At 43.0% G+C, this 14,798-nt stretch overlaps 1 protein-coding gene across 3 annotated transcripts in view; it reads right to left on the reverse strand.

Annotated features, from left to right (window-relative positions):
- The window catches only part of RSRC1 (arginine and serine rich coiled-coil 1), a 165,981-nt gene that overhangs the window by 19,969 nt on the left and 131,214 nt on the right, over nucleotides 1-14,798 (reverse strand). For 2 of the 3 annotated variants that reach the window (XM_082224559.1, XM_082224560.1), the window contains exon 8: nucleotides 6,818-8,442. The exons of the other annotated variant lie outside the window; for it this stretch is intronic. In XM_082224559.1, the coding sequence (XP_082080685.1) occupies nucleotides 7,973-8,442 (470 nt within the window). In that variant the 3' untranslated portion in view covers nucleotides 6,818-7,972. Of the gene's footprint in view, nucleotides 1-6,817; nucleotides 8,443-14,798 lie in introns of those variants that run through there. 3 annotated transcript variants of the gene reach the window in all.

Here is a 14,798-nt window from a genome sequence, read left to right on the forward strand (position 1 = left end):
TTAATTAATCCATTTGTCATAAAATTACAATAAAAGATGAAACATACGTAAAAGGAGATCACAGTATGTACCAGATGTTACAAATTCTCAAGACACTGGAAATTCAACACCAGGTGGTTATGTCGGCCTAATGAAGCAACATCTCTACTCTCCAGGGACATGAAGGGTGCAGTTGGAGGCTCTCAGATATTGCTTAAAATATGCCATTTGTTAGGCATTAATTGAACAGTTTGAAATCCTGCTTTTTGTATAGTGGAGCCATATACGTGTTTAATTTACACAATATCATATGGAAATTTCTGCTGAGTGTTTGAGCCTGCTTTCATTCAAGTTAGATACTTTTGTTACTTGAGCTTACAGTTGATCAACCGATTTTGATTAATGAAGCAATAACTTAACCATATGTTATCTAAAATTAAAATTGAATTTCTTGCAGAATATATATATACTATGTGTTAAAGGCCACACAGCCAGAGTTCAGGTCACTGCCATAACAATAAACTTCAATAAAATTAGCGGAACATAAAGTGCGACCTTTGGCAATCTCTAATGAACTTAAGGGCATCTAAATATATTTTCTTATCATTGAGTACTGCACTCTAAGTTATTACAGCTATGTGTGCCACGTGGTATGACCTCATGCAATTGAATCCTCCTGTAGCAAGTTATGCCTAGTTTTCAATGCGAATTAAACTAGGGAATAATATGAGAAGTAACCATCAGAAGAGTAAAGTAAAATGATTCCCATACCTTGCTAAATTTAAATCTAAATCAGGGAAGCATATATGGTGCCCCCCATGTGATGCGGGACTACAATTTCCATCACCTGTGACCATTGGCTATTCTGGCTGGGGCTGATGGGAGTTGTAATCCAACAACATGTGCAATGTCTGCCTCTGATCTAGATATTGTTAAGAGTGAACATCATCTCAAAAGTAGTTTCCAAAAGTGAAAATACAAGGTAGTAGATGCAAGACAAAGCAGGGCCAGTGCTCCTCAGTTTCTTCCACTTTTCTTTGGTGGAAACAAATACAGGAGAAGCTAGATAACAATTTAAATTCACAGAGCTCAATTAAAGGGCTCTGTGAAGCTCTTTAATTGCACATCCTTCCAGTGGCCCCAGACCAGCAATCCTCAGATGCAGATCCTTCCACAACAGTAGTCCTGAGAAGGAGTTGGAGCCACCCCCAACCTTTCCTCTGTGAAACTGCTGGCACATCTCATGTGCTGAACCTTGAGGAGATCCTCCTGCCACTGGACTCTTGATGACCAGACCACAGACTCCTTGGAGGGATCAGGAGACCCCCCCCCAAGCCTTCCTCTAGGGCATGGGTAGGCTAACTAAGGCTCGGGGGCCAAATTCGGCCCAATCGCCTTCTAAATCTAGCCTGCGGGCAGTTCAGTGTCCTTTTATTTAAAATGCACCTCTGGGTTATTTGTGGGGCCTGCCTGGTGTTTTTACATGAGTAGAATGTGTGCTTTTATTTAAAATGCATATCTGGGTTATTTGTGTGGCATAGGAATTCGTTCCCCCCCCCCCTTCAAAATATAGTCCGGCCCCCCACAAGGTCTGAGGGACAGTGGACCGGCCCCCGGCTAAAAAAGTTTGCTGACCCCTGCTCTGGGGAGTCCTCACAGCTTGAAACTCCAGTCTAGAGGAACATACCAGTCCTTTAACAGTCTAAGTGCAGCATAAAGCAGACAGGCTGCCATCTCTTCCAGTTGCTCTAAGAAACCACTGTGTAACTCCTGCCTTAGCTAATCTTGGTCATTATCCTCGCTTTGCCTACCCTAGTCATCTGTTACCTTCCCTTCTGGTTCCTGGCCTACTGATTTCCACCTTGTTTGGGTTATCACCTTCCTTTGGTGGTGGACATCACTATGGATCAGGACATCATGTGGCTCAGTCCCTTTGCCCATGAGCGTGACATGAGATCTGTTGATGCTTCATCTTGACTCATCATACAGAAGCTTAATAAAACATGCAAGGCAAGTTAAAGAAGCATTCACTCAATCCACGTGCTGCAGAGCATAATGCAAACTGACCTTGAATGTGCACCATCCAGCAATTTGCAGGGAATAGTGATTCAGATGTGTTAAATAAAAGGAAATTTCTAACTGTTGTCCTTAATGTAATATGCTGAGTGTCCTTGTCCTGAGTTCTGTAAGTAGCAGTACGTGATCAGTTATTTAGCACAAAATTACCAGGACAGAAATGATATATTGTATACCTATATTCAGACCTTCCTAAGAAGCCTGTAGATTATCCGAAAGAGAACGTCCTTTTGAAGTAACAAAAGTATTTCAAGTGAAAGTTAAAGATTATTTAATGTTAGTGAAGAGTGGGTAAAATCCTTTAACTTATGGACTGAAGGAAGGAACAAGAAAAAAGTCAGAGCTATGAGATCACATTTAGCGGAAGTTACTGCATGAATATTGGTAAATAGTCTATAACACAAGCTACTCTCCCTTTCTTACACACGTTGCTCCTAATAATATCTGTACCAAACAAACTTAAAATTAATGCAGTTTCTATATTCAACACATCCTGTAGAGTCTCTTAGCGAGCATGAACTAGATGGACCAAGAAACAAAAGATAAGTACAGTGGTACCTTGGGTTACGAACAGCCTAGTTAATGAACTATTTGGATCACGAACACTTCATCCCTGGAAATGAGTATTCCGATTTGCGTATTATTTTTTTGGAAAGCGAATTTGTGGGCTCTGGCTGTGGGAGGCCTTGGTAGGCTGTGCCGTGGCCCGGAACTAGGCCCCAGCACCTGTGTGGACTTGATTCAGCCTCCGCTGCCGGGCTCTCACCGCGGGAGGCCTCAGTAGGCCACCCCACGTCCCAGAGCTAGACCGCGCAACCCGTGAAGCCTGGAGTCGGTCCCCGCTGTCGGGGGAAGAAGACACCAGCCACAGGAGGCCTAGCAGGCCACACCGCGGCCCTCATCCCGCCCCCAAAGCCGCGGAAGCAGTGCCGGCCATAGGGGGCCCAGCAGGCCACACCGTAGCTCCAAACCCCGACGAGGAACACTTACCTAACCAAGACCAAGAGCGAAGTCCAGCGGTGAACCTGGTAAGAAAACAAAGTGAGCCTGGGCCGAAAAGCATCAGCCCTTTACTGGCCCTGGCCCCACCCCCAGCTGGTAGCAAGGTGAGTGGCACCTGGCCAGGTAAGTCCACCCACCCTGTGGGAGGGGGTGAGGGGAAAATTTTGGGATTCTGCTTTGTTCCATTGTTTTTGGGAGTCTGCCTTGTGCCTTTGTCTCTGCTTTGCTCCTTCGTTTTGGGGACTTTTGGGGAACTCTGCCTTGTGCCATTGTTTGGGGGACTGTGTGGAACCCAGTTCAGCTAACTTATTGATTGACTGTGGGACTGCTGACATGGATAAAATTAGCAAAAGGAAGAGAACCATGATAACTCTAAGAGGTAAAGAAGCAAATTATTTCTAAGCATGAAAGTGGGGTCCGTGTAAGTCAGGGGTTGGCAAACTACGGCTCCCGGGCCGGATCAGGTCGGCTGAGTCCTAGATCCGGCCCGCCCGGCCATTTAAGAACCCGCCACAAAGCCGAGACTCCTGGCGATGGCGACGGGTGGAAGAAGCCGAAACACCATGCCTGATTTAGTACCTCAGTGTGGCACGGGGATGTCTCTGCTAATCAAACGCCTCACCTGGTTTACCTCAGCGACGTTTGATTGGCAGAGACGTCCCCATGCTGCACTGAGGTAAACCAGGTGCAGTGTTTGATTGCCAGTCCCGCCGCTGCTCGGCCTCTTCCTCCTGTTGCCTGCGGAAGCTCCGTCCGGGCAGTCAAGCTGGCTTCCGGCGGTGGCGCTGCGGCCGCCATGCAGTCCTGCGTCATGATGGGCCGCTCCAATGACAAGAAAAGGTGCAGGTCTGGGTGGCACCACTCAACTCGTTCACATGTCCCCCACTCCTTGTTTCAGGTAGAGGGCCAAGCTGCCTTTGCTTGCTTACTCACCCTGATATCATTAATATTATTAGTATTAGTATTTGTATTGTTTTGTGCCCCCAGAAGCTGAGCGTGCGCACAGAGTTAGATGGTGGAAGGACAAAAATCCCCTTCCCCCTCTTTCTCTCTGCTTTCCCACCAGCCTTTCTCCTCTTGTTCTCCCTCCAAGTCAGGCCATTGGGGAAATAATACAGTGGTGCCTCGCAAGACGAAAAGAATCTGTTCTGTGATTCTCTTCGTCTAGCGGTTTTTTCGTCTTGCAAAGCAAGCCCATTGACGGATTAGCGGATTGGCGCTATTAGCGGCTTTTAGCGGCTTATCAGATCAGCTGATAAGCGTCTTAGCGGCTTAGAAAAAGGGGGGAAAGGGGGAAAAAACCCGCAGGAACTCGCAAGACATTTTTGTCTTGCGAAGCAAGCCCATAGGAGATTCGTTTTGCGAAGCACCTCCAAAACGGAAAACTCTTTCGTCTAGCGAGTTTTCCGTCTTGCGAGGCATTCGTCTTGCGGGGCACCACTGTAGTAGTAATAATAATAATCTTCTCCCGCCGCTCCAGCTGCCCTGGTGCGCCTATGGGCCAGAGAGCGGAGCGGACGAGCTCACTCTGCCTACCCGCTTCACAAGAAGAAGCAGTGGTGGTGGTGGTGGCGGCTGTGGCAGCTCTTTCTCTAGGCGGGGAGGAAGCCCGTTTCGCGGCGGCACCGCCAGGCCTTTGGCGAATGAGGCAGGTGGCAAACCGAGGAGGCGGCTGGGGCTGGGTGGAGAGGACTCCTTGCCCCCCTCGCCTCTTCTTCCAGCTCCCTCCTGGTGCCGCTTCTCCAGAGCTGCCATCCCTCCTTTGCCTCGGCCATTGTCTGCATACTTAACTTGCCACCATTTTCTCTGTGGGGTGATTGTGGGTCTTGGTGTGTGTGTGTGTGTTTTGGGGGGTGGCGGGAGGATGAGCAGCGTGATGGTGGGCGAGCTAGTCTGTTGAGGAGCCTTGCCCACCCCAATTTAATGCACACTATTTTGTTTTGTTTTATTTTATTACGCCTGCCCTTCCCTCGCCCCATTCTTCCCAGTGTGCATAGGAATTTGTTCATTTCCCCCCAAAAAATATAATCCAGCCCCCCAACAAGGTCTGAGGGACAGTGGACCGCCCCCCTGCTGAAAACATTTGCTGACCCCTGGTGTAAGTGATCTGGCAACGAAGTTTGGTATGGCCAAATATACAATTTGTACCATCTTAAAAAATAAGGATGCCATTAAGGGGGCCAGTGTTGCAAAAGGTGTTAAAACACTCACAAAGCAACGAACACAGACAATGGAAGAAATGGAAAAACTGCTTTTAATATGGATAACCGAAAAACAGTTGGCCGGTGACAGCATTTCTGAAAGCACAATTTGTGAAAAAGCTTTACATTTGCATGCCGACTCATCGCAAATGCCCCTGTAGCAAGTGCTGAGGTTGAGAGTTTCAAGGTAAGCAGAGGGTGGTTTGAAAATTTTAAGAGAACTGGCATCCACAGTGTTGTGAGACATGGTGAAGCTGCCAGTGCCAACAAATTAGATGCTGACCAATTTGTTTTGGAATTTAAAGATTATGTTGAGTCACAGGGCTTCGTTCCCCAACAAGTTTTCAACTGTGATGAGACAGGCCTCTTTTGGAAGAAAATGCCAAAGAGGACCAACATCACAAAAGAGGAGAAAGCATAAGCCCATGAAAGATAGGCAAACCCTTTTATTTTGTGCAAATACAAGTGGAGATTTTAAGTTGAAGCCTTTGCTAGTCTACCATTCTGAGAGTCCCAGGATATTTAAGATGAACAATGTCATAAAAAGCAAACTGCATGTGATGTGGAGGGCGAACAGCAGAGCTTGGGTAACAAGACAATTTTTTATTGAGTTTGGGCCAAGTGTGAAAAAATACCTCCAGGACAAAAATCTTCCAATGAAGTGCCTGTTTCTTATGGATAATGCTCCAGGTCATCCTCCTTGGAGGATGAGTTGTTGGAAGAGTTTGCGTTCATCCGTGTAAAGTTTTTGCCCCTCAATGCAACTTCTCTCATCCAGCCCATGGACCAGCGGGTCATATCTAATTTTAAGAAGCTTTACACCAAAGCATTGTTCCAAAGCTGCTTTGAGGTGACCTTGGACACAGAGCTAACCTTAAGAGACTTCTGGAAGAATCATTTTAATATCCTCCATTGCTTACATATGATAGACAAAGGATGGAGAGAACACTGAAGGCAGCATGGAAGAAATTGTGGCCAGAAGCTGTCCCAGAACATGTAACAGAGGCTGTTGAAGAGGATGCTCTTCTTGTTGAGGATATTGTGTCTCTGGAAAATTCCATGGGCTTGGAAGTGAGTGGTGCTGATGTGGAGGAGTTAGTGTAGGAGCACAGGACTGAGCTCACCACAGAAGAACTTCAAAACATTCTGATGGAGCAGCAAAAGGCGGCAACTGAGGAAATATCTTTGGAGGAGGAGGAGCAGAGAAAGTCTATCTACAGCAACAATCAAATAAATGTTTGCAAAATGGGCTGAAGTGCAAACTACTGCTGAAAAATATCACCCTGATAAAGCTGCTGTAAGTCATGCCACTAACACCTGCAATGTCTTACTTTAGACAAGTTTTTAAACATCGGCAAAAGCAAGTATCAATTCTTGGTAAGGAAAAGATCCAGTGAGTCTGAACCAGGGGGCAGTGGTGTAGGTGGCAGTGATGTAAAAAAAAGCAAGGGAAGGAATGGCAGGAGAGGAGTCACCAATTGTGAATCTGGAAGAGGACCCCAACCCCCCATCCAAACAATGACTATCATCAGTGTAGGTAAGAAAGAAAAAAAATCACATTTTCATTTTTTTAAATCATCAATACTGTTTTATTGATTGTACAATACAGTACATTGTTTATTGCTTTCATTTTATGGATCAATGGCCTCATTAGATATTAAAATTCATATTCAATTGCTGTTTTAGGGGTTGTTTTTCATCATCTGGAACGGATTAATCAGCTTTACATTACTTTGTGTGGGAAAGCACACCTTGGTTTAAGAACGCTTTGGTTTAAGAACCGGCTTCCGAAACGGATTAAGTTCGTAAACCAAGGTACCACTGTAATGAGGGTGCCAGGCGAGCCTCCCAGGGGAGAGCATTCCATAAGCTGAGAGCCATCACAGAAAAAGACCGTTTTTGTGTTTCCACCCTCCGGACCTCTCGTGTTGTCTATGCAGGAGAAGACTGTAAAATTTTATGTAGGAAAGATACCTGAGTGAACACAATGCCTGGTTAATGCACCCAAAAAGTCTGATGCACTGCAATCTTGGGACCGTACCACTTCATAATGTGGAGGTTGGTTCAATACCCCCAAGTCAAAACCTTCCTGCTCAGGAAAGCTAGTTTATCAGGAAGAAGTGGTCTGGATGTGCCCTCATCCCAACATGCTACTTTGATTTATCAGAGAACACTGAGATATAGAATCTGCCCTCTGTGTTCTAAAAGGGAAAAATATCTACATTTTTTTTAGTAACTAAACAAATAGGACTAGCAGTGAAATTTATCTGTGTGGAAAGCTCCTGACCAAGGTCCTATCCAGCCATGCCCTCCTCTGGGATACGCCATTCTCCCTCCCCTCTGCTTTCCTTTTTCTTTTTTCCCAGTCCATCTTTTAATTTTTTTTAAAAAATTCTGACATTACAGAACTAAACTCAAATGTATTAATTCCACTCTTACATCTCATGACATAACAGAAAAACTTCATGAGCCAAGAAAGGGGGAGAAGCGTATAAACTAAAATATGAATCAGCATTTTAACAGCTGAACAGAGAAAGGGAATTAAAATGCTGCAATTTTTTTTAAAAAAAAACATGAGTAGATGGGTAAAGCATGTAGAACTGAAAATTTACAAACTAGTTAAAACCTGGAATCGCTGACTGCTCAGAAACTACACAGATGGACCGTGGGGATGAACAGCAGAAACAGGTAATGAGTGAGGCGGTTGCATTGTCCTAGATGCTTCCCATTCCACCAGTCTCCAAAGAAAGCCTGATATTAATTAGATATTGAGCCAGGCTAATGCTGGCTGCAGATCCAGTTATGGTAACCTGCCTGTCAGTAGATCCTTCCACTGGATTGGCAATTTTGATCTGCGCCCCAGACATCTGGCGAATCTCATTGATCTTGGCGCCTTGACGCCCAATGATGCATCCAATCAGATCATTTGGAATGGTGAGTTCATGAGAAATAGTTTGAGCTGATGCATCCAAACCATGGAATCCAGTGTTGCCATGAGACATTGGAAAGTGGGACTGTTGCATTGCCAACTGTTGCAGCTTGGTCAGATCTGGCTGTGGAATGGCACACTGTCCTTGAATGGTATAGGCCTCTTGAGGTGGTCCCTCCCGGTCAGAGTTGAGGCACACTGATGGGGTGGTGTGGAGGTTACTTGCACTGCCGCTGCTGTACCTGTCCTGACCGCCTGCAAAGATGACAGGAGAACTGGATGGCTTGGGTCGGTAGGGGATGGTGACACCCTTTAGGGGAGACTCCAGCATGACCACACATAACTGCCTCCCCTCTGGTTTTCTGACCATCTACTGAAACCATGCATAACAATGCCCACTGAACTGTTTCTGGTGCCCCTCTTAGGGTTTTTCTTTTTTATATATAAAAAAGGAATTCTACAAACTTTGGGTCAAGTCTGCTGGTGCATGGAGGCTGCAGAATGGGGGGTAGCAAGACTGAATTCTCTTCATTATAAATAAAATAATATTCTCTGAACTAAGTATCAGACAGAAGGCTGCATTAGAATCCTGCTAGTTCCAGCCATTCTATGTACAGGACACAGACACCTATCCCTATCCCTGAAGGTGCATGCACTTCTGTAATTCCTACACTTGCAGTCTAAAGGGCTGTCACATGGAGGTTGGAGCAAGCTTGTTTTCTCCTGCTTTGGAGGGTAGGACCCAAACCAATGGATTCAAGTTACAAGGCGATTCCCACTAAACACCCAGGAAGAACTTTCTAATATTAAGAGCTGTTCAACAGTGGAACAGTCTCCCACGAGAGGTGGTGCACTCTCCTTCACTGGAGGTTTTTAAACAGAGGTTGGATGGCCATCTGTCATGGATGATCTAGTTGAGATTCCTGCATTGCGAGGGGTTGGACTACAAGACCCCTGGGGTCCCTTCTAACTCTATGATTCTATGACAAAGTACAGAAGCACCTTGATGAGTCATTTCTATCTGCAGAATGGAACTAAAAATCACCTTACACCACAGGTCTCATTGTCAGAATAACAAAGAGAATGGTGCGTTTAAAAACTTACATATCACACAAAGCATTAACTGCATGAATGATACAGATTGCAACTGGAATGTCCATGCTCTCCAGATTCCTAATTTCTGACTTAAAGAAAAAACATCCTAAAGGTGCTAGATGCAGCCCTTCAGTATTGTATTAAAGATCTTACCATATGAATCTGAAACAATATTTACAAATGTTACTTATAAATATTTTGAAACTACAGTTATCTTCCCTAAAGAACAATTTGGTAAACATTCTGCTGATTTGTACTCACCCTTTCTTTCTGCTCACGTGGGCTTTATTTCCAAGCCTATTCAATATAATGTTTTCCAAGCAGGGACCATGTGAATTGTTCATATAAATAGAGCAAATTAAACTGTCTCCACATATATCCTATCACATTTGTAGCCCTGATTTCTCTCCTTAACACGTGGCCAAGACAGCGTATTATCTCCCTGCAGAGGTTGACCTCAGGATATTAGATTCTGCCACACAGCTCTCTTGTACTAAACTGAGGGGAAACACTTAATCACCCCTGCCTTTTCAGGGAAAAATCAACTTTAAATTTGCCATGATGAAAAATCAATAAAGCAGTAATTGCTTGGCTTATCATTGTGTGGAGGAACAAATTGGGAAGCGAAGCTTAGCGTCCACACAGATTTCAGTGAAACACATGGAGTTTCAGGATCACTAAGCTAGAAAAGGGAAAGGTCTCAGAGCGATAATTAAATCTACTCATGCTGATTTTCTGCCAAATTTATTTCCCAAGTGTATATAAAATGTTTCACTGCTTACTAGCTAGGCATAACTAATCAATTCAACACTGGGCCAACACACATGAGAAACAAAAATGCAAATTCAAGAATGAAGGCATCAGGATAACATATTCATTTAGCATTAGTCAATATTATTTCTTGAATTCAAAGAAACGAGTCCTTATTTCACTCTACCCCTTTGATATTTAAGATCACTTTTACAAATGTCTTTTCCCTATAATCCCCTCTAAATTTTTTACACACTGATTCATTCCCGGTACCAAAATAGTGTTATCACTGTCAGATATTTTAATCATCTTTCACTTCACATTTTTCAAATTGTATGTTTTCATGAGCAGCTCCATTTTAATAAATCAAGAAAACTTTTAATTGTATTATGCATGATATATTAAAGTCAACCGTTTAAGCACCTCATAGCAGTAATCCAACATGCCTGGTTTTAATATGGAAAAGTACCACTTTCTTCTTCAGCAGTATTTATATTGCACCTTATCACAGTGCTCTTGTGGCCACATATTTAATTTACTTTGAGTTTGACTAGCCAGGCCTAGAATTTAAAGAAAATCAGGTCTGCCAATAAAGCTGTCATAAATCCTGATGCCATCATAAATAAAATTTAAATGCTGTTTTCAGTTAGTCCCAAATTAAAACACCCTCTGCCATTGAAAACATTCTTGTAAAAGTGGTGTATTTTTATTAATAGACCTAATTTTATGCAGAAAATTAGCATAGCTCCAATGGAAGTGCAATTTGGCTCTGTCAAATTCAAATTAGATGGGGGAAATCTCTCACACCTCCCCTACTCTGCTATAAAAATTATTTTTGTGAGGGAGTCCTTCAACTGGTTATAGGGACTGTGATAATTAAAACATTTAAAGTAGCACAAGCCCCCTTGTCTCTAATCTGTAGCTCAGGTCAGCTGTCTGTAAATTCTAATTTGTCCTCCATTTGTATTCATGACAGGAAAATGCCGCATATGTAACAGCAAACCAGCAGGAGGCTGTAGTGGTGGGCTTGGAGGTCAAATAATTTGATTTCTGAGCAGATTACATGTAACATCCAACATCTAATCTCACACCTGATTTGGCAATAAAATTATAATAAAAGTAATGTTAAGACACCATTACTAAGGGGCAGATAAAAGAACAACCTTTCTTCATGTGCTGGAAAACAATATGCTTCTTTATACCACATGTTTTCCTTAGCAAAGCAGTCCATTTCCAGAATCCTGCTACTTTCCAAAGTGCTCCTTTAAGACTTGAGAGAGGGGCAGGGCAATTTCTTGCATTTATTTTAAATACAAGGCAAAGCATGGGGAATAAAAGCTAAGCATCCAATGAATCGGTAATTTCAATTACAAATCAATATTTATTTTCGACTAATAGTTTTTGCTGGCTGCAGAGAATTTATAAACTATATGAAGTTGTATCCAATGTTAGTTCTACACAGAGTAAGCCCATTAAAAATTATGCACATGACTAACTTAAATCCATAAATTTCACTGGGTCTACTCTGTGTATAACTTAGTTGGATACACCCTGTATTCAGATAAAATATGTCTAATGTGTGTGTGTGGGGGGGTGTTTCAACAAAAGTTAAGAATAGTAAGACAACAATTATTCCTCATATTTCCTTCGGATATTAACTTTCATACATCTAGCTTTGCCGAAAGCACCTATAAGAATTTTGTGGTTATCTGGTTTACTTCCCAATTAAATGATTTTCTAACATGCTAATTCCTTGAAATCATTTCAAAAGGTATTTTGGCCTCAATCTGGATTTCATTTCAGATTATTTTTCAAGCAAATTACATCAGCATAATTCTTAATACTGACAGTATCTGTTACTGAACCAGTGGCAGAATTTGTTACAAAATTCAATCTTCAAACGGGGACATATTTTCAAAAATACAGGAAACTATTGTTTCCCCTACTGGTCAAAGTTCACACTGTAAGCTCTTTGGGGCAAATTACTTTTTAAAGAACTATGGCAGCCTTCTTTAACTTCTAGATATTCTGTCTTCTAGATATTCTGGACTACAATTCTCATGGTTGTGCTGACTGAGGTTGAGGCTGATTGGCAGTTGTAGTCCAAAATATCTGCAAAACACTAGGAAAAGGCTGCACCATGGGAAACACTTGGGAAAGGCTGCACTATGTACATTGATGACTATGTACGTTTACTGGCAATGCCAGGTATTGTCTTATTTCCTGCCCCACATAAATGACTGCAAAATCCTGACACACCTTTTACTTTCCTTGCTGGAAGGACTTCCCCTCATTGACATTCAACTCCCTCTTGCAAGATCCCTTTAGAGATGCCATACTCCCTCAAAATTGCCCTCAGTTTTACATACTGTTCATTTTAATTTCTATCTGCTTTGCTAATCTTTGCTGGCTCTGTTGGATAGCTCAGAGACAGAACCTTTCAGCAGTGTATAGTTCTATTGGTCACTTCCACCCAACCAACTTTCTGGGGGCTCTAAGGCTGGTGCTAAATTGTGGTCATCAGGTTTGGTGGTGGGGTGTATGTGTCTATTTCCTTTTAATTCAGTTCAGGATATGAGTGAAATATGCTTGGACTCTGAAGTGGTGACAGTAGGACCAATATAACTTGTGCCTTCCCCCAGATTTCTTTACATGCTGGATGACACTGGACACTGTGATGGAGCCATCACTTCAAGATAAGGATGTAAGAACCTGCCAGATCAGACCACTGGCCCATCTGGTCCACCATCTTGTTCTTACAGTGACTGATCAGATGACTATCCCTAGATCAACAGCAGGACCTAAGCACAACACTACCCATTTGTGTGTCCTAGTAGGAGTGGCCGCCGAGACCATATAACACTGGTCCTGAAAGACCTTCATTGGCTCCCAGTACATTTCTGAGCACAATTCAAAATGTTGGTGCTGACCTTTAAAGCCCTAAAGGGCCTTAGCCCAGTATACCTGAAGGAGCGTCTCCACCCCTATCATTCAGCCTGGACACTGAGGTCCAGCTCCGAGGGCCTTCTGGTGGTTCCCTCACTGTGAGAAGTGAGGTTACAGGGAACCAGGCAGTGGTGCCCGCCCTGTGGAACACCCTCCCATCAGGTGTCAAGGAAATAAACAACTACCTGACTTTTAGAAGACATCTGAAGGCAGCCCTGTTTAGGGAAGTTTTTAATGTTTAATGCTATATTGTGTTTTTAATATTCTGTTGGGAGCCGCCCAGAATGGCTGGGGAAACCCAGCCAGATGGGCGGGGTATAAATAATAATAACTATTATTATTATTATTATTATTATTATTATTATTCCACTTCTGACAGTGGTATAGAAAAAATAGTTATCATGGCTAGTAGCCTTTGATATGTCTTATCTTCCAATAACTTGTCTAGCTCTCTTTTAAAGTTACTCAGGGTGATGACCATCACTACTGGTTGTGGAAGTGAATTCCATATTTTAATCAGGTGCTGTGTGAAGAAGCACTATGTGTTGTCTGTCCTGAATCTTCCAATGTTCAGCATCACTGGATGCCCTTCATAGGAAGCAATTAATAAATGAACTACTACTAAATCGTTTCTCCCCAAGAATTTAGTTAGTATCGTTATGGTTCGCAACTGGAGTTTCATTTACTCTCAGAATCAATTGTAAACCCAGAACAATACGGGAAATGAATAAATCTCTGTGCAACCAGTATATAGCTCTTGAATAGATTATGGACTGCATATCACACAATATCTTTACTGAACTACAAATGGGGAAGGAGTATTTTGGACTTTTACGTAGTTTGGCTTGAAATATAGCCTTAATTTGATAGACATTTTTTGAAAGCCAGATAGCACAACACTTCTGATTAACTTTGGAATAAAGAATATAAACTTGTAGCTGGGAGTAAAACTGCATGTATCTTGACGTGGGAGCTCTGTGATAATCTTTATAAAAACTTAAAAGCAGCCTCAGAACAGCAGTGCCTTGGGAGGTATTTAACCCTTCTCTCCTACATCATTTTCTCTGGTTGAAATTTCCCACCCTCAAAAAAGAAAGAAAGAAAAAGAAACCCGACAACAGATTTGCTGTGGGGGAGGCACAGTAGGAAACCTGTCTTATCTCTCCTGTGGATTAATAGCCACTGGGCAGGGTGTGGTGGTGGAGAGAGATGGAAAATGAATGAATGAATGGCACAACAGGAAGCAGGCTCTCCCTCACCTGCTGCCCAAGCTCCTTCCCTCTCCCCTGGCTGATGTGTGCACAATTCTCCCACATCATCTGTGCTTTGCTCCTAGGACAGAATGGATTGGGAGGAGTTTTGGGCCCTAGCTTCTGTTTTCAAGTTGACCAGGCTCTGGCATCATAAAGATTCCACAAAGGCAAACAAATCACTTTCACGTTGAACAAGTTGCCCTGGGATCTTAATACACTCCTGATGTAACTTCTTACATGAAAGCTCCCAGACTTGAAAGTGCTTAATCACCTGCTGAGTACTATTGAGATGACAGACTAAGTTAGAGGAAGCTACATTCCACTTTGAAGATAGGATGTCCATGAAGCACAGTTGAGTTATCCAGTTTTACTTTCACACAATGCCCTTTTAAATACTTTCCAATTTAAGCTTTAAGTCAAAGTAAAACTACAAAAACCTACCCAGATGCCTTAAAAGCATGCTAGGGTCTCAAGGCAGGGGAAATGCAGGTAACTCTTGTTCTCGGTTATTACTGCTTCAAGAGTAGAGGTACTGGCCTAGAGGTGGCAATAACTTTAGCAGTTTTA

This window comes from Podarcis vaucheri (assembly GCF_965113315.1).
Source record: "Podarcis vaucheri genome assembly, chromosome: 5".
Lineage (NCBI taxonomy): Eukaryota > Metazoa > Chordata > Lepidosauria > Squamata > Lacertidae > Podarcis > Podarcis vaucheri.